This window comes from Narcine bancroftii, chromosome 7 (genome assembly GCF_036971445.1).
Source record: "Narcine bancroftii isolate sNarBan1 chromosome 7, sNarBan1.hap1, whole genome shotgun sequence".
NCBI classification, from domain to species: domain Eukaryota; kingdom Metazoa; phylum Chordata; class Chondrichthyes; order Torpediniformes; family Narcinidae; genus Narcine; species Narcine bancroftii.
Genome location: NC_091475.1, coordinates 198,743,861 through 198,763,532, shown reverse-complemented (window position 1 = coordinate 198,763,532; position 19,672 = coordinate 198,743,861). Strand labels below are relative to the sequence as shown.

Here is a 19,672-nt window from a genome sequence, read left to right as displayed (position 1 = left end):
GCCGTGAAAATTGAAATGCATAGAGAAATGATGCAGGGAATTAGGGTAAATTGTGATAGAAAATGCCTGTTCCTATTTGCCAATGGGCAGGACTTTTCAAGAAATATTACCATTCATTTCAAAGTATGGCCACAATCATGTATAATGCAGAATTTGTCTATAAAAATGAGTGCAAATACTTTAAAAACCCATTCCCAGGGTCAATTCTCACAAATTTTTCATCCCACCTGGTTTAATGGTTTCAATCAACCACTTCCCTTTACCACTAGCCGCTCAGAAGCAAAACTAATGTCAGATCTCCCACTTTCTCTTTTGAGAGCAGTTATATTTTCAAGTTGTGCAACATGACTCCCTGTTTGGCCTGTTAATGGCCTTTACTGAACATATCTGTTTAGAGATGTGGCATTAGTAGCCCAAGCAAGGAGTTAGAGATTTCGGTTTCAAAGTTAATCAGAAGAAGTTGGGTTAGTCTCCTTGGAACTGAAATCAATTAGATTGTGATAATTTTAGACATGGTATGTGGAACCATTCATGGATTCAATTATTATTATATTTAATTTTAATTTAGAAATGCAACACGGTATCCCACTCTTCCGGCTTATGAGCCCGCAAAGCCCAACTACACCCATGCGGCCAACTAACCCCCTAACACCCCCACCCCCCCGTACGACTGGAACATGGGAGGAAACCAGATCACCCAAAGGAAGCCCATGTGGTCACAGGAAGAATGTACACACTCCTTACAGACAAGTGGCAAATATGAACCCAGTTCACTGATAGTGTAACGGTGTTGCACTAACCATTTCGCTAACTGCGCCACCTAAGTTGGTAGCCTGGGTCTGGACCAGATGACTTTAGGTTCAAGGACAAGATTTAAAGTGATGGGCAAAAGACACAAGGAGGATGTGAAGCTTTTTTTTAAAAAAAAACACGAGTGGTTATGACCCTGGAAGGGGCTTGGAACCAGAATCAAGCAGGGCTTTCAAGATGGAATTGTAAAGACTCGTAAGGGACTCATTTGTACAGATGTGGGGAAAGAGCGGGGGTCTGGCTCATGGGAACCTGGTATCAGAGCCAGGATTCGAGAAGGTGCTGAGCACAAGAAGAGCTCCCAAAGCGCCTTAAGCTCTTCCTGATCATATTGGAGGTTGTTTGATTACATTAATTTCCTTAGCCATCTTGTCAACCAATGCAAATACAGTTTAGAATCGGGCCATTGACCTTTTCTGTACAATTGTAGCTGACTTCACTTGTACATACGGCTGGTGGAATGAATATTGAAGAATATAAAAACGGAAAAGAAGTAATTAAGATTAGAGTTTGCATTACTGAGGAAAGTGGTAGTGATTTTACCAAGAAGCAAGCAAAGTCACAATGGACAGAATGGTCTTCAAGTTTGAGTTTATTTGTTACAAGTTCAGTGAAAAGGGTTCTTCTGCGAGCAGGCTAACAGGTTATCACTAACATTCATACACTCACTCGTAGAGTATAAGCACAATTTACAGAGTATAGGATTGAAATGAAAAGAAAGATCAATTAGCACCAAGCAAGGTCAAAAATTATAGCACTGTTTAGGGATCATTTAGAAGCCTAATGGCTGTGGGGAAGAAACTCTCTTTAAGCCTGTTTGGGCAAATTTTCACACTCTTTTCCCCACTGGGAGGAAGGAGAAGAGAGAGTGTTAGGTCCTTCACTGTCCTTCTTTCCAGGCCAGCAGGAAGTGTAGATGTAGTCCATGGAGGGGAGGGAGGTTTGTGTTATATTCTGAGCTGCATTAACTACTTTCTGTAGTTCCCATTGATGTTGGACACAGCAGCTCCTGTACCATGCTGCCGTGCATCCAATGAGCATGCTTTCAATCAGTCCTTTGAGGAACAAGGGGGACTTGCTGAACTTCTTCAGGCTTCTCAAAAAGGGAGCGTGGCAAGATGGCGTAAGGAACAGACGTGCCTTCCACTCCTCTCCTGACTCTGATTTATTGTTTTGTTTCTAAGTGCCCATTAAAATTCTTTAAAAAGTTTAAAAATAGTAAGAGATGTTGAATTTAAAAAAAGATTTGTTTACTTTGTTTAAAAAAAAGTAAAAGAAAACACCAACAGATCGTTAAAAAATTACATTTCCCGAAATTATCTGAGCCTACCTGTTTACAAGAAGCCAGGACTCAGCGTGGAATGGATCCAGGAGAGGAAGCACAGGATTCGGCATTGGAGCCCTGCTCTGTACCAGTAGGGCTCTTTAAAGATGGCACTCGGCAGCCTTTAGAACAAAGGGCTGGCCGGGTGCGTGTATTTCAAACAACGACCTCTGTGAGCACTGTCACCGAGACTTTGACAGCTGAATCAGCTGGGGCGCCGCCAGCTGGAGAGTTAAAGAGCCGACCTCCGATTGATATAGCGGTGGCGCTGCAAAATGCACCACCAGTTATGACACTTTCCCCAGGTATGGATATAATGAAGGCTTTTGATGAGATATGGCTTAAAGATAACCCTGACTATCAGCCTCCTGATATTGCTGAGGAGGCTGTGGCAGGGGGTTTCTACACGGAGCCATACTGCAAGAAAAGCTCCAAGAAGACCCTTTGGTTTCTCAGAAACAGCGGGATCCTACTATGTCTGAATCTACTTTTGCTGATATGATTGTCAAGAATCTTGAATTTAAGATATATTCTTCAATGAAACAGCTAGGTAATTCTATGACCCACGTCTATTCCAAGCTTAATGAATTGGTGAATATCAATACTCAACAGATGGTTGACTATGGAGCATTTAAACTTGAAACCACTGAAAGACTTGATATGTGTGATCAAGGTTTAGTTGATGTACAAGACCAACTGCAAGATGTAAACAAAACAATTGAAACATTGCAGACTCAGAATAAAAATCTAGCAAAAAAGGTTGATTATTTGGAGAACCAATCTAGACAGAACAACATAAAAATTGTTGGTTTGCCAGAAGACATAGAAGGGCAAGATCCAAGAAAATTTTTTACCGAATGGATTCCACGAGTGTTAGGGCAAGACAAGTTCCCTGAAGGTTTAATATTGTAATGTGCTCATAGAGCTTTAAGAAGGAAACCTTTTTCAGGACAGAATCCAAGACCTGTTCTGGTCCGTTGTTTAAACTAATGTGATAGAGAGACAATTTTACGTGTGGCTATTAAAAATGCTCAGCAAAATAGATCTCCTTTGATGGTCCAGAATAATTATGTTTTTTTTTATCCGGATCTGAGTCAAGAAATTATGTTTCAACGACGTGAATTTAATTCTGTGAAAGAGTTGTTGTGGAAAAAAGGATACAAGGCAACATTTAGGTACCCTGCGGTATTGAAGATTTTTCAGGATGGATATCAGCCAAAGTTTTTTGATAATCCTAAAGAAACTATGGACTTTGCTCAATCTTTACCGATTACGCAATTTCAGGAACGACGTAGTCCTCCTCGGTCTCCAAAGAGAGTGGGGATACAAGATGGGAATCAGATTTCAAGAAGAAATGGAAGCAATGGTGGTCGAAGTGATAAAATTGATTAAAAAAATAATACATCTTTTTTTAAAATTTTTTTTGGAAGATTTTAGTCATTTATGATAGTTTAATATGAAATGGGAGTTGGGAGAGGGAACTGGGTGGGCACTATTTTCCAGAAGTCGTCAGCTACGTGTGAGTTATCTCACACCCAGTATTTTGTGGGAGTTACCGCATTGTGCGGTTTAAACAGGAGGAGGTAGTAATAACCTCCTGCCTGTTTTTTTTTCCTTTAATTTTTGGGTTAAGGAGTGAAGTTTTTTTTTAATTACTTTTTTTAAAATAAATATTTTTTTTCTCTTTCTTTTTCCTTTTTTTTTATTTGTTCTTGATTGTAGTTTTAAGAGGGAATAAGAGGAGGGTTTTTTTTCTTTTTTTGGGGGGGTTTCCTTTTTTTTCTTTTCTTTTTTTTTCTTGTGTTGAGTTGCTGTAAGAAATGTCTAAATTGAAGTTTGCTTCTTTTAATGTCCAGGGTTTAAATAATCCCATTAAGCGTAAGAAAGTACTTGCTTACTTAAAAAAATTAAAAGTTGATGTGGCTTTTTTTTACAGGAAACTCATTTGACAGATAAGGAACATTTGAAACTCAAACGTGAATGGGTTGGACAAGTTTTTTATTCTTCATTTAATTCAAAAGCAAAAGGAGTGGCAATTTTGGTGCACAAGAATTTACCATTTAAGTTACAGAATGAAGAGAAAAATGGTGGAAGATTATTAAAATTGAACTGTACAATTTTTAATGAAGCTTGGACTTTGCTTGATGTTTATGCTCCGAATGTTGAGGATACAGCTTTTGTTGTCGACATGTCTTTATTACTTGGACAATCGAACTCTAATGTGATGATTGGGGGAGATTTAAACGTGGTACTGGAGCCTTTATTGGACAAGTATCCAAGAGTAATTAAGAAATCGAAGATGGCAGTTCAAGTAACTAATATGATGTCAGATTTGAATCTAGTTGATATTTGGCGAAGATTTACTCCTACAGAGAAAGATTTTTCTTTTTATTCGTCACGACATAATTCTTTTTCTAGAATTGATTATTTTTTAATTTCAACACATTTGCAGGATAGGGTTACATCTGTGGATTATAAGGCTAGACTGGTTTCGGACCATTCATTATTATTATTAGAATATCAGAGTTCACAGGATGTTCAGAGAGCTCCAAGATGGAGATTCAACACTATGTTATTGCAAAAACCGGAATTTATTAGTTATTTAAAACAACAAATTGAGGTTTTTATTAGTAATAATACTAATTCTGTTTCTAGTCATTTTGTTTTATGGGATGCAATGAAAGCTTTTTTACGAGGTCAAATTATTAGTTATGCTTCTAAAGTAAAGATAGAGAGAATTAAAGAGATTGAAGATTTAGAGAAAAAGATAACTGTTACTGAAAAAGAATTTTAAAAAAATGCTACTGAAATGCAAAAGAACCAGTTAACTAATTTAAAATTTAAATATTATGAATTACAAACTTATTGGTTTGAATGTTTAATAAACCGAACTAAACATAAGTTTTATGAATGGAGTGAGAAAGCTCATAAAGTTCTGTCATGGCAGTTAAAAAAGGAACAATTATCTAGAATTATACCAGTAATTAGAAAGAAATCAGGTATTACTTTTGGTCAAAAGGAAATTAATGAGGAATTTTGTAATTCCTATAAAAAATTATATACTTCGGAATGTAAAGATGTAACTGAAGATGCTATAGATTCTTTTTTGAAAAATATTAAATTGCCACAATTGAATCAAGAAAATAGACAGGAGTTAGATAAATCCTTTACAGAAAATGAAATAGAAATGGCGATAAGAGATATGCCAAATGGAAAGGCACATGGTGAAGATGGGTTTTCTATAGAGTTTTACAAAAATTTTTATGCTGATATATTTCCTATTTATAAGGATGTTTTACAACAAATTTATGACACTTTTCGATTACCCGAGTCTTGTTCCAATGCAATAATTACAGTTATACCAAAAAAAGATAAAGATTCTTTACAGGTTTCTTCTTATAGACCAATATCGCTGTTAAATGTAGATTACAAAATTGTAGCAAAAGCTATGGCTAATCGATTAGCTCAATACTTGCCTAAAATAATACATAGTGATCAAACGGGATTTATAGAAAATAGATATGCGTCAGATAATATTTTGCATTTAATAACTTTGATAAATAAATCTAAATCTCAGATGAATTATCCAATAGTGGTTTCGCTAGATGATAGAGTGGAATGGAAGTTTTTGTTTAAAGTACTTGAGAAATTTTGTTTTGGTTCTTCATTTATTGGATTAATAAAGGCTTCATATAATAGCCCGAAGGCCAGAATTGCTGTCAATGGGCAGATCTTAGAATCTTTTAATTTAACAAGGTCTACTAGACAAGGATGCCCATTGTCACCTGCTTTATTCGCTATAGTCATTGAGCCTTTGGCACAATTAATATGTCAAAATGAAAATGTTAAAGGTATGAGAGTTTTGAATGAGGAATATAAGATTAATTTATTTGCAGATGATGTTTTATTATATTTGGTGGATCCGGGCATTTCTTTACCAGCAATTCAAGAATGTTTGGAAACTTATGGTCAATCATCTGGTTATAAAGTAAATTGGACCAAAAGTGAAATTTTATCAATTTGTAAAAATGATTATTCAATGTATAAAAGTATTACAAATTTGAAGTGGACGACACAAATTAAATATTTAGGAATTAATGTTAATACGGAATTTCAAGATTTATATTCAATTAATTATCTTCCTTTAATAAAAAGGATTAAATTAGATTTGATTAGGTGGAAGGATTTGCCTTTGGGTTTATTAGGGAGGATTAATAGTATAAAAATGAATATCTTTCCTCGAATACAATATTTGTTTCAATCAATTCCTTATTTTTTAAATAAAAGTTTTTTTAAGGATCTATATAAAGCAATTGGAGACTTTTTATGGAAGGGAAAATTTCCGAGGGTAGCGATGAGAAAGCTGATGTGGGATTTTCAATTTGGAGGTTTAAGATTACCGAATTTTCAACATTATTATGAAGCAGCTCAATTTAAATTTCTTAGTGCATTAATGAATATGGATGATCCGCCCAGTTGGGCAAAGATAGAAATGGCGGTTATTTCAGAAAAATTTTCTCATGAGTTTTTGTTTCGATGGAATAAAAATTTATTACGAACTTATGATGTCCCAATATTGAAGCATTTATTAAATTTATGGACAAGTAAACTTAATAAATTGGGGCTCAAAAATAAATGGTCTGGACAACTGCCATTATATAACAATCAACAGTCTCCAATATCACTTTGAAACAATGGGAAAGGAAGGGAATAAAAAATTTATCCGATTGTTTTTCTGAGGGATGTTTTTGTTCTTTTGATGAATTACAAAGGAAATTTGGTATTAGTGGAAACTCTGCATTTGTGTATTATCAATTAAGATCTTTTGTAAAACAGATATGTGGTCGACATATGATTTTATTGCCTGATTCTAATTTTGAGGAATATGTACTTTCAATACCACAAAAGGGATATATATCTGATTTGTATTGTATTTTACAAGAAACTGATAGTAAAAAAGATTGGGATAAAGATAAGTTGAAATGGAAAAAAGATTTAGGTTTTACAATAGCTGAAGAAGCCTGGATGGAAATTTGCCAGAATAGTATTCGGAAATTGGTTAATGCTAGATTAGCGATGATTAATTATAATTTTATACATCAGTTATATTTAACACCAGAGAAACTAAAAAAGTTTGGCCTTAGTAAGTCGGATTGTTGTTTTCGCTGTGACCAGACGGCTAATACTCTTTTGCACACTGTCTGGCTTTGTGATCGATTGCAACAGTTTTGGAAAGGTATTCAATCTATATTTAATAGTTTATATAATATCTGTCTTGTATTAGATCCTGGTATATTTTTATTAGGGAATATGCAATTGATTTAGGCTTACAGGATTATCAGATTTCCTTTATCTATTTAGCTTTAGCTGTGGCCAAGAAATGTATAGCACTTACTTGGAAAGATAGAAATATATTAACTTTAGATAGGTGGTATTTCAGTGCCAACCGCTCAGTCCAAGATTCCGCCCTGCTCCAGCTCCCTCAACAGCCCCTAAGGCTAGAGCTGGATGAGGTTCCCACCCTGGATGAGACATATAAGGCAATCGAACAACTGAAAAGTGGCAAAGCAGCAGGTATGGATGGAATCCCCCCAGAAGTCTGGAAGGCTGGCGGCAAAACTCTGCATGCCAAACTGCATGAGTTTTTCAAGCTTTGTTGGGACCAAGGTAAACTGCCTCAGGATCTTCGTGATGCCACCATCATCACCCTGTACAAAAACAAAGGCGAGAAATCAGACTGCTCAAACTACAGGGGAATCACGTTGCTCTCCATTGCAGGCAAAATCTTCGCTAGGATTCTACTAAATAGAATAATACCTAGTGTCGCTGAGAATATTCTCCCAGAATCACAGTGCGGCTTTCGCGCAAACAGAGGAACTACTGACATGGTCTTTGCCCTCAGACAGCTCCAAGAAAAATGCAGAGAACAAAACAAAGGACTCTACATCACCTTTGTTGACCTCACCAAAGCCTTCGACACCGTGAGCAGGAAAGGGCTTTGGCAAATACTAGAGCGCATCGGATGTCCCCCAAAGTTCCTCAACATGATTATCCAACTGCACGAAAACCAACAAGGTCGGGTCAGATACAGCAATGAGCTCTCTGAACCCTTCTCCATTAACAATGGCGTGAAGCAAGGCTGTGTTCTGGCACCAACCCTCTTTTCAATCTTCTTCAGCATGATGCTGAACCAAGCCATGAAAGACCCCAACAATGAAGACGCTGTTTACATCCGGTACCGCACGGATGGCAGTCTCTTCAATCTGAGGCGCCTGCAAGCTCACACCAAGACACAAGAGAAACTTGTCCATGAACTACTCTTTGCAGACGATGCCGCTTTAGTTGCCCATTCAGAGCCAGCTCTTCAGCGCTTGACGTCCTGCTTTGCGGAAACTGCCAAAATGTTTGGCCTGGAAGTCAGCCTGAAGAAAACTGAGGTCCTCCATCAGCCAGCTCCCCACCATGATTACCAGCCCCCCCACATCTCCATCGGGCACACAAAACTCAAAACGGTCAACCAGTTTACCTATCTCGGCTGCACCATTTCATCAGATGCAAGGATCGACAATGAGATAGACAACAGACTCGCCAAGGCAAATAGCGCCTTTGGAAGACTACACAAAAGAGTCTGGAAAAACAACCAACTGAAAAACCTCACAAAGATAAGCGTATACAGAGCCGTTGTCATACCCACACTCCTGTTCGGCTCCGAATCATGTGTCCTCTACCGGCACCACCTACGGCTCCTAGAACGCTTCCACCAGCGTTGTCTCCGCTCCATCCTCAACATCCATTGGAGCGCTTACATCCCTAACGTCGAAGTACTCGAGATGGCAGAGGTCGACAGCATCGAGTCCACGCTGCTGAAGATCCAGCTGCGCTGGATGGGTCACGTCTCCAGAATGGAGGACCATCGCCTTCCCAAGATCGTGTTATATGGCGAGCTCTCCACTGGCCACCGTGACAGAGGTGCACCAAAGAAAAGGTACAAGGACTGCCTAAAGAAATCTCTTGGTGCCTGCCACATTGACCACCGCCAGTGGGCTGATATCGCCTCAAACCGTGCATCTTGGCGCCTCACAGTTTGGCGGGCAGCAACCTCCTTTGAAGAAGACCGCAGAGCCTACCTCACTGACAAAAGGCAAAGGAGGAAAAACCCAACACCCATCCCCAACCAACCAATTTTCCCCTGCAACCGCTGCAATCGTGTCTGCCTGTCCCGCATCGGACTTGTCAGCCACAAACGAGTCTGCAGCTGACGTGGACTTTTTACCCCCTCCATAAATCTTCGTCCGCGAAGCCAAGCCAAAGAATTTGGAGATGAAATCCTGTTTGACTATGGAAAGGATATCTTTTTCAATTCAGGATAAGATGTCTTTTTATAGGTTGAAGTGGACTCCGTTTGCTAAATATATGCATTTAAGTTTGATTTAAATATGTTTTTAAGTCTGATATTTTAGTATTGATAACTTTTTTTTGTTGTTAGTATCTTTATTTGTTATGTTTTATCTTTTTTTTGTGTAAGTGGGCCTTTTGTTTTAATATAATATTGTTCACTTTATTAACTCTTCACTCTTTATCTTGGGGGGGGTTAGACTAACTTTAAGCTAGGTCATTAATGTTGTGTACTAATTATTGGGGGGGGTGGTTTAGTTTATTTATTCTGCCGATGTAGTACTGTAATTTTTATTATCTTACGTTTAATCTTTTTACTGTAACTTTCTATTTTATTCATGTTATAAAATCTTAAATAAAGTTTTTTAAAAAAAGGCTTCTCAAAAAGCAGAGGCATTGGTGTGATTTCTGAATCATATGACTTTATTACTACTTGTAGTATCCATGGCAGTGAATGAGAGTAGAGATTAAGGTAAAAGAGATGTAACCTTGGAGATTCTGAGCTCAAATCCCATGAAAAATTTGGAAACTGGAATTTAATAAGCAGAATGTAATAAATCTGCTTTGTTGCAGGGCTAATCTATTTGTTAACCCACTCCAGAGAGAGGAATTTGCCTGTCCGACAGTTTCTTTGACTTGTGTTCCATATTGTGTGGCAAACCATCTCAGCACAAGAGAAGTTGGCCAGAAATACAACAAACATGCCATGTAGAAGAAGACAAAGAGGCCTACAGAATTGAGATTTAAAAACTAGTGGCATTAAATCTAAAGTGCGTCAAACTAATGTGAATTAAGCCAGCACGGTTGATGTAGCAGTTAGCGTAATGCCGTTACAGCATCACGATCGGGATCAGGGTTTGAACCCCACACTGTCTTTAAGGCGTTTGTACATTCTCCCTATGTCTGAATAGGTTTTCTCAGGGTACACCAGTTTCTCCCACCATTCATAACATATCAGGTGTTGTAGGTCAATTGGGTATAATTGGGCAGCATGGGATCATGGGCCAAAAGGGTCTGTACCGTGCTGTATGTCTAATTTTTTTAAAAATCTACTTTGGATGGGCATTTCCCAACTTTGACACTACTAAACTGACACCCTAATTCCAGAAGTTAAATTGATCCAGTCTAATTGTGGCTTACCTGTCTGTTGTTGGGAGAAATGGGGTGGGCTACACTGCTAAATGTTTAAAGAGCAGGAAGAACTTTATTTCAATCTAGAATGTTTGATCCTCAAACTGAGAACTTGAAAATGAAAAGCATCAGACTCAAAACTTAATTATGTAGAGGATGCAGAGAGTTTTCAAAGAGGTCACGTAGATGTGGCACAAATTTCTACAGATGTGTGGTGGAGAATCTGCTGACTAGCTGCATCATGGTCTGGTACAGTGACTAGTGGGGAACTGCAGGGCTCTGTGCTGGGGCCACAGTTGTTTACAATATATATCAAAGACTTAATTGTGGGAATAGATAGCATTATCTCAAAATTTGCAGACAACACGAAGTTGGGTAGTGGGGTTGGCTGTGTTGAGGATGCTAGGAGAGTGCAGAGTGATCTGGAGAAGTTAGGTGAGTGGGCCAAGATGCGGCAGATGCAATATAACGTGGATAAATGTGAGGGCATCCACTTTGGAGGTAAGAACACAGGAAAGAGAATTATTATTTAAATGGTATCTGTTTAGGAAAAGGGGAGATGCAGCAAGACTTGGGTGTTGCTGTGCATCAGTCATTGAAAGTGGGCGTGCAGATGCAGCAGGCGGTGAGGAGGTCGAATGGTATGTTGCCGTTCATAGCGAGAGGATTTGAGTCCAGGAGTAGGGAGATCCTGCTGCAGCTGTACAGGGCCTTGGTGAGCACACCTGAAGTACTGCGTGCAGTTCTGGTCACCTTTTCTGAGGAAGGACATCCTCACCATGGAGGGGGTGCAGAGAAGATTCACTAGAATGATACCAGGGATGGAAGGACTTGCATATGAAGAAAGGTTGGATAGACTAGGCTTGTATTCTCTGGAATTTAGAAGATTGAGGGGGGAATCTTATGGAAACATAAAATTCTTAAGGGTTTATACAGACTAGATGCAGGTAGGTTGTTTCCAATGCTGGGAAAAACCAGAACCAGGGGTCACAGTTTAAGGATAAGGGGGAAGTTTTTTAGGACTGAGATGAGGAAAAATTTCTTCTCTCAGAGGGTGGTGGATCTGTGGAATTCTTTGCCACAGGAAGTAGTTAAGGCCAGTTCCTTGTCAGTATTTAAGAGTGAGTAGGTTAGATTTGGCCCTGGTGGCTAAGTGGATCAAGGGGTTTGGGGAGAAGGCAGGAACCGGGTACTGATCAGCCATGATCATATTGAATGGTGGTGTAGGGCTTGAAGGGCCAAATGGCCTACTCCTGCACCTATTTTATGTTTCTACTTTTTTATGTATGGGAACACCAATACCCTTGAGCATAAAATCCCTCTAACAAGTAGTGGACCAAGCCCAGGACATTACAAGCAAAACCCTCCCCTCTACTGAGTACACTACAGGGAACGCAGCCGTCAGAGGGCAGCAGCAATCATCAAAGACCCTCACCACCCAGCATACGCTCTGTTCTGTTTCCCTCAGGAAAGAGGTCTAAGTGCCACAAGACTCACACCAGCAGGTTCTGGAACTGCTGCTACCCTTTTATCATTAGACTCCTCAACGACAAAGTCAATCAGACTCATTTAAGGACTCTGACTTATGCACTTAATTGATTTTCTTTGCTCTCTCTGTATTGCAGTTTGTTTACATTCATATCTGTTTACAGTTCTTTTGATTGTTTACATGTTCACGCTGTGTGTAGTTTTTTTTTCAGTACTAATTAGTAGTCATTCTTCCACACCCACATAAAAAGTCATGTATGTATTCTGACAATAACTGAAATCTGAGGTTAAGTGGGTTTGCATGATGGAGTACTAGAACTAGCGGGCATCCCCTTGTGGCCACTGGAATTGCAGTGTCACACAAGGCCTTTTTAGAGTGAATCAAATGGATTTATTCTTCATAACCTGCGTATCCTTTTAAAAGCCAGAATCACACAGTCGGCACGTGCTGACGTCATCACGCACTGACGTCACATGGCCGGTTCGATGCCTTCTGGGAGTTGTGGTGCCGCCCCACCCTCAAGATTTGGGGGAGTCGATTAAAGGAGGAGACAAGGAGGGAACACTTTTCCCCAGAGAATTGTGTCCAAAGACTGCTTCATTACAAGACAGAGATGAATAGATATTTGCATAGCAGGGAAATTATGGGTAAATGTTAGGTTGGTGCCAGCTGCATCCTTAGCCATGATCTTATTGAAGAGTGGACCACACTCATGGGCCAGATGGCCGGCTCCTGTTCCTATGTTTTTATGTCACATTCTGCATCCTCAAACCGACACTGAATTCACAAACACCAGCATCGAGTAGGAGAATGTTTCAGCTAATACAGAACTATGTTTTCACACTGCAATGTCACTTATGAACCCATTCCACTCACGCACTTACTTCCCCTTCCTGGTTTAAATATGAACATAGCTTTTTTTAAAAAAAAGTCACTCCACTCTTCTTTCCACAAATTTACAAATGTGTTCATTTCTGAGAGCACACATGCAAACAGGAGCAAGAGCCAGTCAAGCTGCCCACCATTCAATATGATGATAGATGTCCTGCCTCAGGCCTCATCTCTTCTTCTGTGCCAGCTCCCCATGACTCCCAGTTCTATGATCTTTTAAAATCAACATCCTCTTTAAATACACCCAATGTTCTTGTCTCAGCAGCCCTCTAGGATAATAGAATCCCAGACACAATTTACTTAGTTAATGCATTGGCTGAGGACTTCTTTACACACCAGACCATAAATGACAAGAGTGAGCTGAAGGATGCACTGTTACCTGGAATAGCCAGATTGCACAGAATCGTGTCCCATAGCTTTTCTGGTAGGTCTGACATCCAATGGGCAAACTGATTCAGCCAATGACTTGGATACATTATCTCCATCTTCTTCCTCAAATCTGCCATTTCCTGAAACAACAAATGCAAAGGAATTGTGAGTTTTACTTAACATTCAAGATTCAAAATTCTTTTATCGTCATGTAATAAAACAAATGTAATATTTGTGCTTTAAAGGGTGATACAAGGCAAGGTTCTCCAACCTCTTTGGGACTAGCTTGGTTAGAAATGGGACTAAGCTTGAGCAGAATGAGCCAATTGGGCCGAAGGGCGGTCTTGTGTCTGCAGCATTTCATGACTCCTCAGATTAAAGCCGTTAGCCCGAGGGGATGCCGGGTGCCAAATTCCACAAATGTGGCAACAAGCCTGGTGAGACCATCATCGATATTCCTGGTGAATGGTGCAACAGTCATGGTGGATTAGTTTTACACCCTTTTAGATTCAATTAAGGAGTTTTCCTATCCAGGGATGTTTCATGTTTGAAACAGTGGGGGCTTTGGGAGAGGCAGGAGGAGCATTGGAACATTTCATCTCCAAAGGCCAATCACAGCACCACAAACTCCAAGCAGGCAGGTCTGTAGCACCACACAATGCCCTCACCATGCAATTACATTTAATACATACATTCCTATTGGTACTAAATTGTCATCAAACTGGGACCAGCAGTTTATCTTTGTTGATGGACCCATGCCCACAAGATGATCAAATTGAATTTAAACAGGATTAAACAGATTCAGGAAATTGAACAAACTATTTGAACCCAGAAGCATCTACTCCACGTGATTTATACCACACACTTTCAATCATTTCAACACCAACAAGAAAGTTGGCAAATATCAAAAAGCAAAACCTGACAATGCTGGAAAATGTGGCCAAATACCTAGGATCAAATTATGCATTTGTCCACTGTGATGGCAGAGGTTTTCAACTTGATTCACCCTACCACACTCAGCTGCACAAATCTCTGGAGATGTAAGATGCAATGTAATGAAGTCATAATGATTTAAAATTAATCACCACAAGTTATTGAGGCAAGGGTGATTTCTACCCTAAGAAATAAGTGGGCTTGAATAAGGTGGAAAATTTAAATCTTAAACCCCAGATCTAACCAGCTCAAAAAACAATCTGCTCGAGGAACTCAGTGAGTCAAGCAACATGGGTGGGAGAAAAAGAATGGTTCACATTTCAGGCTAAACGTTTCAGGTCAAACCTGTGGCCATTCTTTTTCTCCCACTGATGCTCCTTGATCTGCTGAGATCCTCAAGCAGATTTTTTTTTTAAACTCTGGATTCCAGCATTTGCAGTCTCTCGTGTGTTCCTTTCAGGGAAGATGGGTATTAAAATCTCTTCTACGATTATACTCAACACCCAGCTATAAAAGATGTGTATCATATCCCAATTGTACTCCCTCTTTCCTTCCTTTGGCTTGGCTTCGCGGACGAAGATTTATGGAGGGGGTAATGTCCACGTCAGCTGCAGGCTCGTTTGTGGCTGACAAGTCCGATGCGGGACAGGCAGACACGGTTGCAGCGGTTGCAAGGGAAAATTGGCTACACCCACAACTAATTAGCATTCCAACTCCATCCTCATATTTTCTGGGTCAGGTGTCAAATACTGATCAATTAGAATACAGCAAAGAGATTAAAAGGCTTGTGGCCTGGTGCCAAGATAACAACTTCTCTCTCTATTCACTAAGATAAAGATGATCACTGACCAGGAAAGGAGGCGGAGTACACCCCCTACTGTCCACATTAATGATGCTGAAGTCAAAAGAGTAGATAGCTTCAACTTCCTGGGGATAAATATCTCCAATGACTTGACCTGGGACAGGCACGTAGATGTGACAATCAAGAGAGCACACTAATGGCTTTACTTTTGTTGAAGACTAAGGAAGTTCAGCATCTCTCCCATGTTCCTCAACCATTTCTACTATCAAAAGCATACTTGCTGAATGCACCACAGTGGCTCAGTTCTGGTCAAGAATGGAAGAAACTGCAAAAGGTAGTGAACGTCGCTTAGATCATCATAAAAACATCTCTCCCCTCACTGCCTAGAAGACTGCCAACATAATGAAAGATCCATCACTCCCCAGACACACTCCCTTCTCTCTCCCATCTGAGAAGGCTTAAGAGTGTGAAAACATGCACCAATAGGCTTAAAGACACCCTACCCACAGCAGCCTTCAGGCTCTTGAATGAGCCCCTCTAATGCTACCTTTGCTTGGTGCTTCCTTTTCATTGTAATCTGATATTCAGTAAATTGTGCTCTTTACATGGCTGTATCCAACGTTAGGCATAACCTGTTGGTCTTTTCACTGAAGGTATTTTGGGATAAAAAATAATTTAAACTTAACTAAATACTGTAGTTCAAGCCTTGGCATGATGCAAGGATCTATCCAAACAACTATTGAAAATGCATCTGGAAGTTGCCACCTCCATTACAAACTCTTCCAACCGTTAAAGTTGAGCTGGATACATTGGCGTTTGGAAACCCAGCAGGTGAAAGATGACAAGATAGTACGGACTAATATGGTAAGTATCTTTACAATAATGCTGGTACTTCTTCCCAGCCCCTCAAACAAGCAATAAAGGCCTACCTTAGCCCCACATCTCTATGAGCATCCTCCAAACTCCACCTGGTTTCCAACCCACTTATAAACTCATCCCCACCATTACTCCTTGATACCCTTTCAGAAGACTGAAAAGGAAAATATCAAGGAAAATAGAAGATTAGCTCTGGGGGTGGGATGTTAGAAATGGGGATGCTGAAAAAGAGGATAGAGACTGTTGAAATTTAGACCAACAGTCCACTAACAGGCCCTTTTGGCCCACAAGCCCATGCCACCCAATTACACCCAATTGACCTACAATCCTGTATGTTTTGAATGGTGGGAGGAAACTGGAGACCCCTGGAAAAACCCACATAGACATGGGAAGAACATACAAACTCCTTAGTCAGTGCTGGATTCAAACCCCCCCCCCCCCATCTCGATTGTTGGTGCTGTAATAGCATTGGATTAACCACTACACAACAATGAGAAGATGGGCAACTCAGTGGGTCAGGCAATATCCACGAAGAGAAATGAACAGTCAACAATTTGGGACCCGAAATAGATTGGGGATTGGGGATGGGAGGCAAGAGACTGGAATGGGTAGAGGAGAGGATGGCAATAGAGGCTAGGAAATTGAAAATTATGGCTAACTTCATCCCTAGCTGATTGGAAAACACTCACCTCTGCCAAAGAGTTGTTTGTTCAAGTTCCAGACCAGAGCTGAGCATAAGCAATCTGGACAATCGCTCCAGTGCAACGCTGAGGAAGTTCTGCACAGTGTTCCAATGAGACACTACTTCAAATTATGTTGTATTCAGCTCATCAACCAAATTTATACTCCCTCCCTGCACTGATATTGACCTGGTATGAATCCCAATCTCAGAGTCAGGCAAGAAGGTGTAGTAAGGTCCGAGTGGTAACAAAGCTTCTGCTGGTGTACTACAGAGATCCCACTCTCAGAACACACTGATAGGAAGCAAGCTTGGAGGTGGAGCCTCATTTCCTCTGCAACATCTGATTATCCGAAGATTATTAAAGTGTGCTAATTAATAATAATAATGATAAAAATAATTGTAAACAAAAACGCACCTTTTCTTTCCTCATCTCATCTCCAGGTCAGGGATCCTTGAGGCAGAGGGAATTCGGCAGTTCCAATTCCACAGGAAGCCCAATATGATTGGGTTGCACAAGTAGATGACATTGGACCAAGTGATTACTGTATCATTAGTTACTCAGCCAGTTCTAGATTTACAGCAGTTTCATGTAACTCCAGGTCTCTGATGGTTCTCAAGAGTCGCCAATTCAATCCAGCCTGCGGAGCCCAGCCATTCAATTTTCTCAGGTGAAGAAAGGTCCAGAGACTGTCACTCAAGGAAGAGCATTAAAACTGTTTTTCCAATATCCTGTAAAATATTCATCCTTTAGATAATATCAATTAAAGTTAAATCTGCCTATATCCATAGTATTGTTTCTGGGAGCTTGCGGTGGATTAAATGAATAGCATTTGACGATTTGGTTCAATTACACAAGTACCTGATGAAGCAATGTTCTCTGGTGCACATTGCAAAACATGTGAATGCACTTACAGAGATAACACACATGATAACAAATGAGGTAACAAATGATACATATGCAGTAATACACACACACACACACACACACACACACATATTTTTTTTCATCCATTTGCCTGTCTAAGAGTCTCTTAAATGCCCCTAATGTTTCAGCCTCCACCACCATCGCTGGCAAGGCATTCTGCGCCAATTTAATTTACAATTTGTACTTGGTGTATCTTACATGATGCAAACTCGCGTTCTGATTATCTTGGGTACGATAAAAAAACGCTGCCAATTGTAAGGAACACCAAAATCTACGAGTCTACCAGGTCAATCTCCCAAAATATTAAAATGCATTTATTTTAAATTAAATCTTTGTGTGTATATGATTATTATGTGCTGTTTTTATGTTACATTCCATGCATAGTGTGTGTATGTGAGCATATAACATTATCATGTGCTGTATATTGCGTGTGCATGTGGGCAGATAAGATTATTATGTGCTGTATATTGTGTGGGTCTGTGGGCAGATAAGATTATCATGTGCTGTATATTGTGTGTGCATGTGGGCAGATAAGATTATCATGTGCTGTATATTGTGTGTGCATGTGGGCAGATAAGATTATCATGTGCTGTATATTGTGTGTGCATGTGGGCAGATAAGATTATCATGTGCTGTATATTGTGTGTGCATGTGGGCAGATAAGATTATCATGTGCTGTATATTGTGTGTGCATGTGGGCAGATAAGATTATCATGTGCTGTATATTGTGTGTGCATGTGGGCAGATAAGATTATCATGTGCTGTATATTGTGTGTGCATGTGGGCAGATAAGATTATCATGTGCTGTATATTGTGTGTGCATGTGGGCAGATAAGATTATCATGTGCTGTATATTGTGTGTGCATGTGGGCAGATAAGATTATCATGTGCTGTATATTGTGTGTGCATGTGGGCAGATAAGATTATCATGTGCTGTATATTGTGTGTGCATGTGGGCAGATAAGATTATCATGTGCTGTATATTGTGTGTGCATGTGGGCAGATAAGATTATCATGTGCTGTATATTGTGTGTGCATGTGGGCAGATAAGATTATCATGTGCTGTATATTGTGTGTGCATGTGGGCAGATAAGATTATCATGTGCTGTATATTGTGTGTGCATGTGGGCAGATAAGATTATCATGTGCTGTATATTGTGTGTGCATGTGGGCAGATAAGATTATCATGTGCTGTATATTGTGTGTGCATGTGGGCAGATAAGATGATCATGTGCTGTATATTGTGTGTGCATGTGGGCAGATAAGATGATCATGTGCTGTATATTGTGTGTGCATGTGGGCAGATAAGATGATCATGTGCTGTATATTGTGTGTGCATGTGGGCAGATAAGATTATCATGTGCTGTATATTGTGTGTGCATGTGGGCAGATAAGATTATCATGTGCTGTATATTGTGTGGGTCTGTGGGCAGATAAGATTATCATGTGCTGTATATTGTGTGTGCATGTGGGCAGATAAGATTATCATGTGCTGTATATTGTGTGGGTCTGTGGGCAGATAAGATTATCATGTGCTGTATATTGTGTGGGTCTGTGGGCAGATAAGATTATCATGTGCTGTATATTGTGTGGGTCTGTGGGCAGATAAGATTATCATGTGCTGTATATTGTGTGGGTCTGTGGGCAGATAAGATTATCATGTGCTGTATATTGTGTGGGTCTGTAGGCAGATAAGATTATCATGTGCTGTAAATTGTGTGGGTCTGTGGGCAGATAAGATTATCATGTGCTGTATATTGTGTGGGTCTGTGGGCAGATAAGATTATCATGTGCTGTATATTGTGTGGGTCTGTGGGCAGATAATATTATCATGTGCTGTTTATTGTGTGGGTCTGTGGGCAGATAAGATTATCATGTGCTGTATATTGTGTGGGTCTGTGGGCAGATAAGATTATCATGTGCTGTATATTGTGTGGGTCTGTGGGCAGATAAGATTATCATGTGCTGTATATTGTGTGGGTCTGTGGGCAGATAAGATTATCATGTGCTGTATATTGTGTGGGTCTGTGGGCAGATAAGATTAT

General features: G+C 39.8%; 1 protein-coding gene across 3 annotated transcripts in view; it reads right to left on the bottom strand.

The window, feature by feature from the left end:
* LOC138739599 (PI-PLC X domain-containing protein 1-like) overlaps positions 1-17,502 on the bottom strand; it is a 48,063-nt gene extending 30,561 nt beyond the window's left edge. For 2 of the 3 annotated variants that reach the window (XM_069891953.1, XM_069891954.1), the window contains exons 1-2: positions 17,118-17,502; positions 13,420-13,549 (exon numbers count right to left, since the gene is read on the bottom strand). In XM_069891953.1, the coding sequence (XP_069748054.1) occupies positions 13,420-13,549; positions 17,118-17,132 (145 nt within the window). In that variant the 5' untranslated portion in view covers positions 17,133-17,502. Of the gene's footprint in view, positions 1-13,419; positions 13,550-14,357; positions 14,441-17,117 lie in introns of those variants that run through there. The other variant, XM_069891955.1, reaches the window with a different exon arrangement.
* Between the last annotated feature and the right edge of the window lie 2,170 nt (positions 17,503-19,672).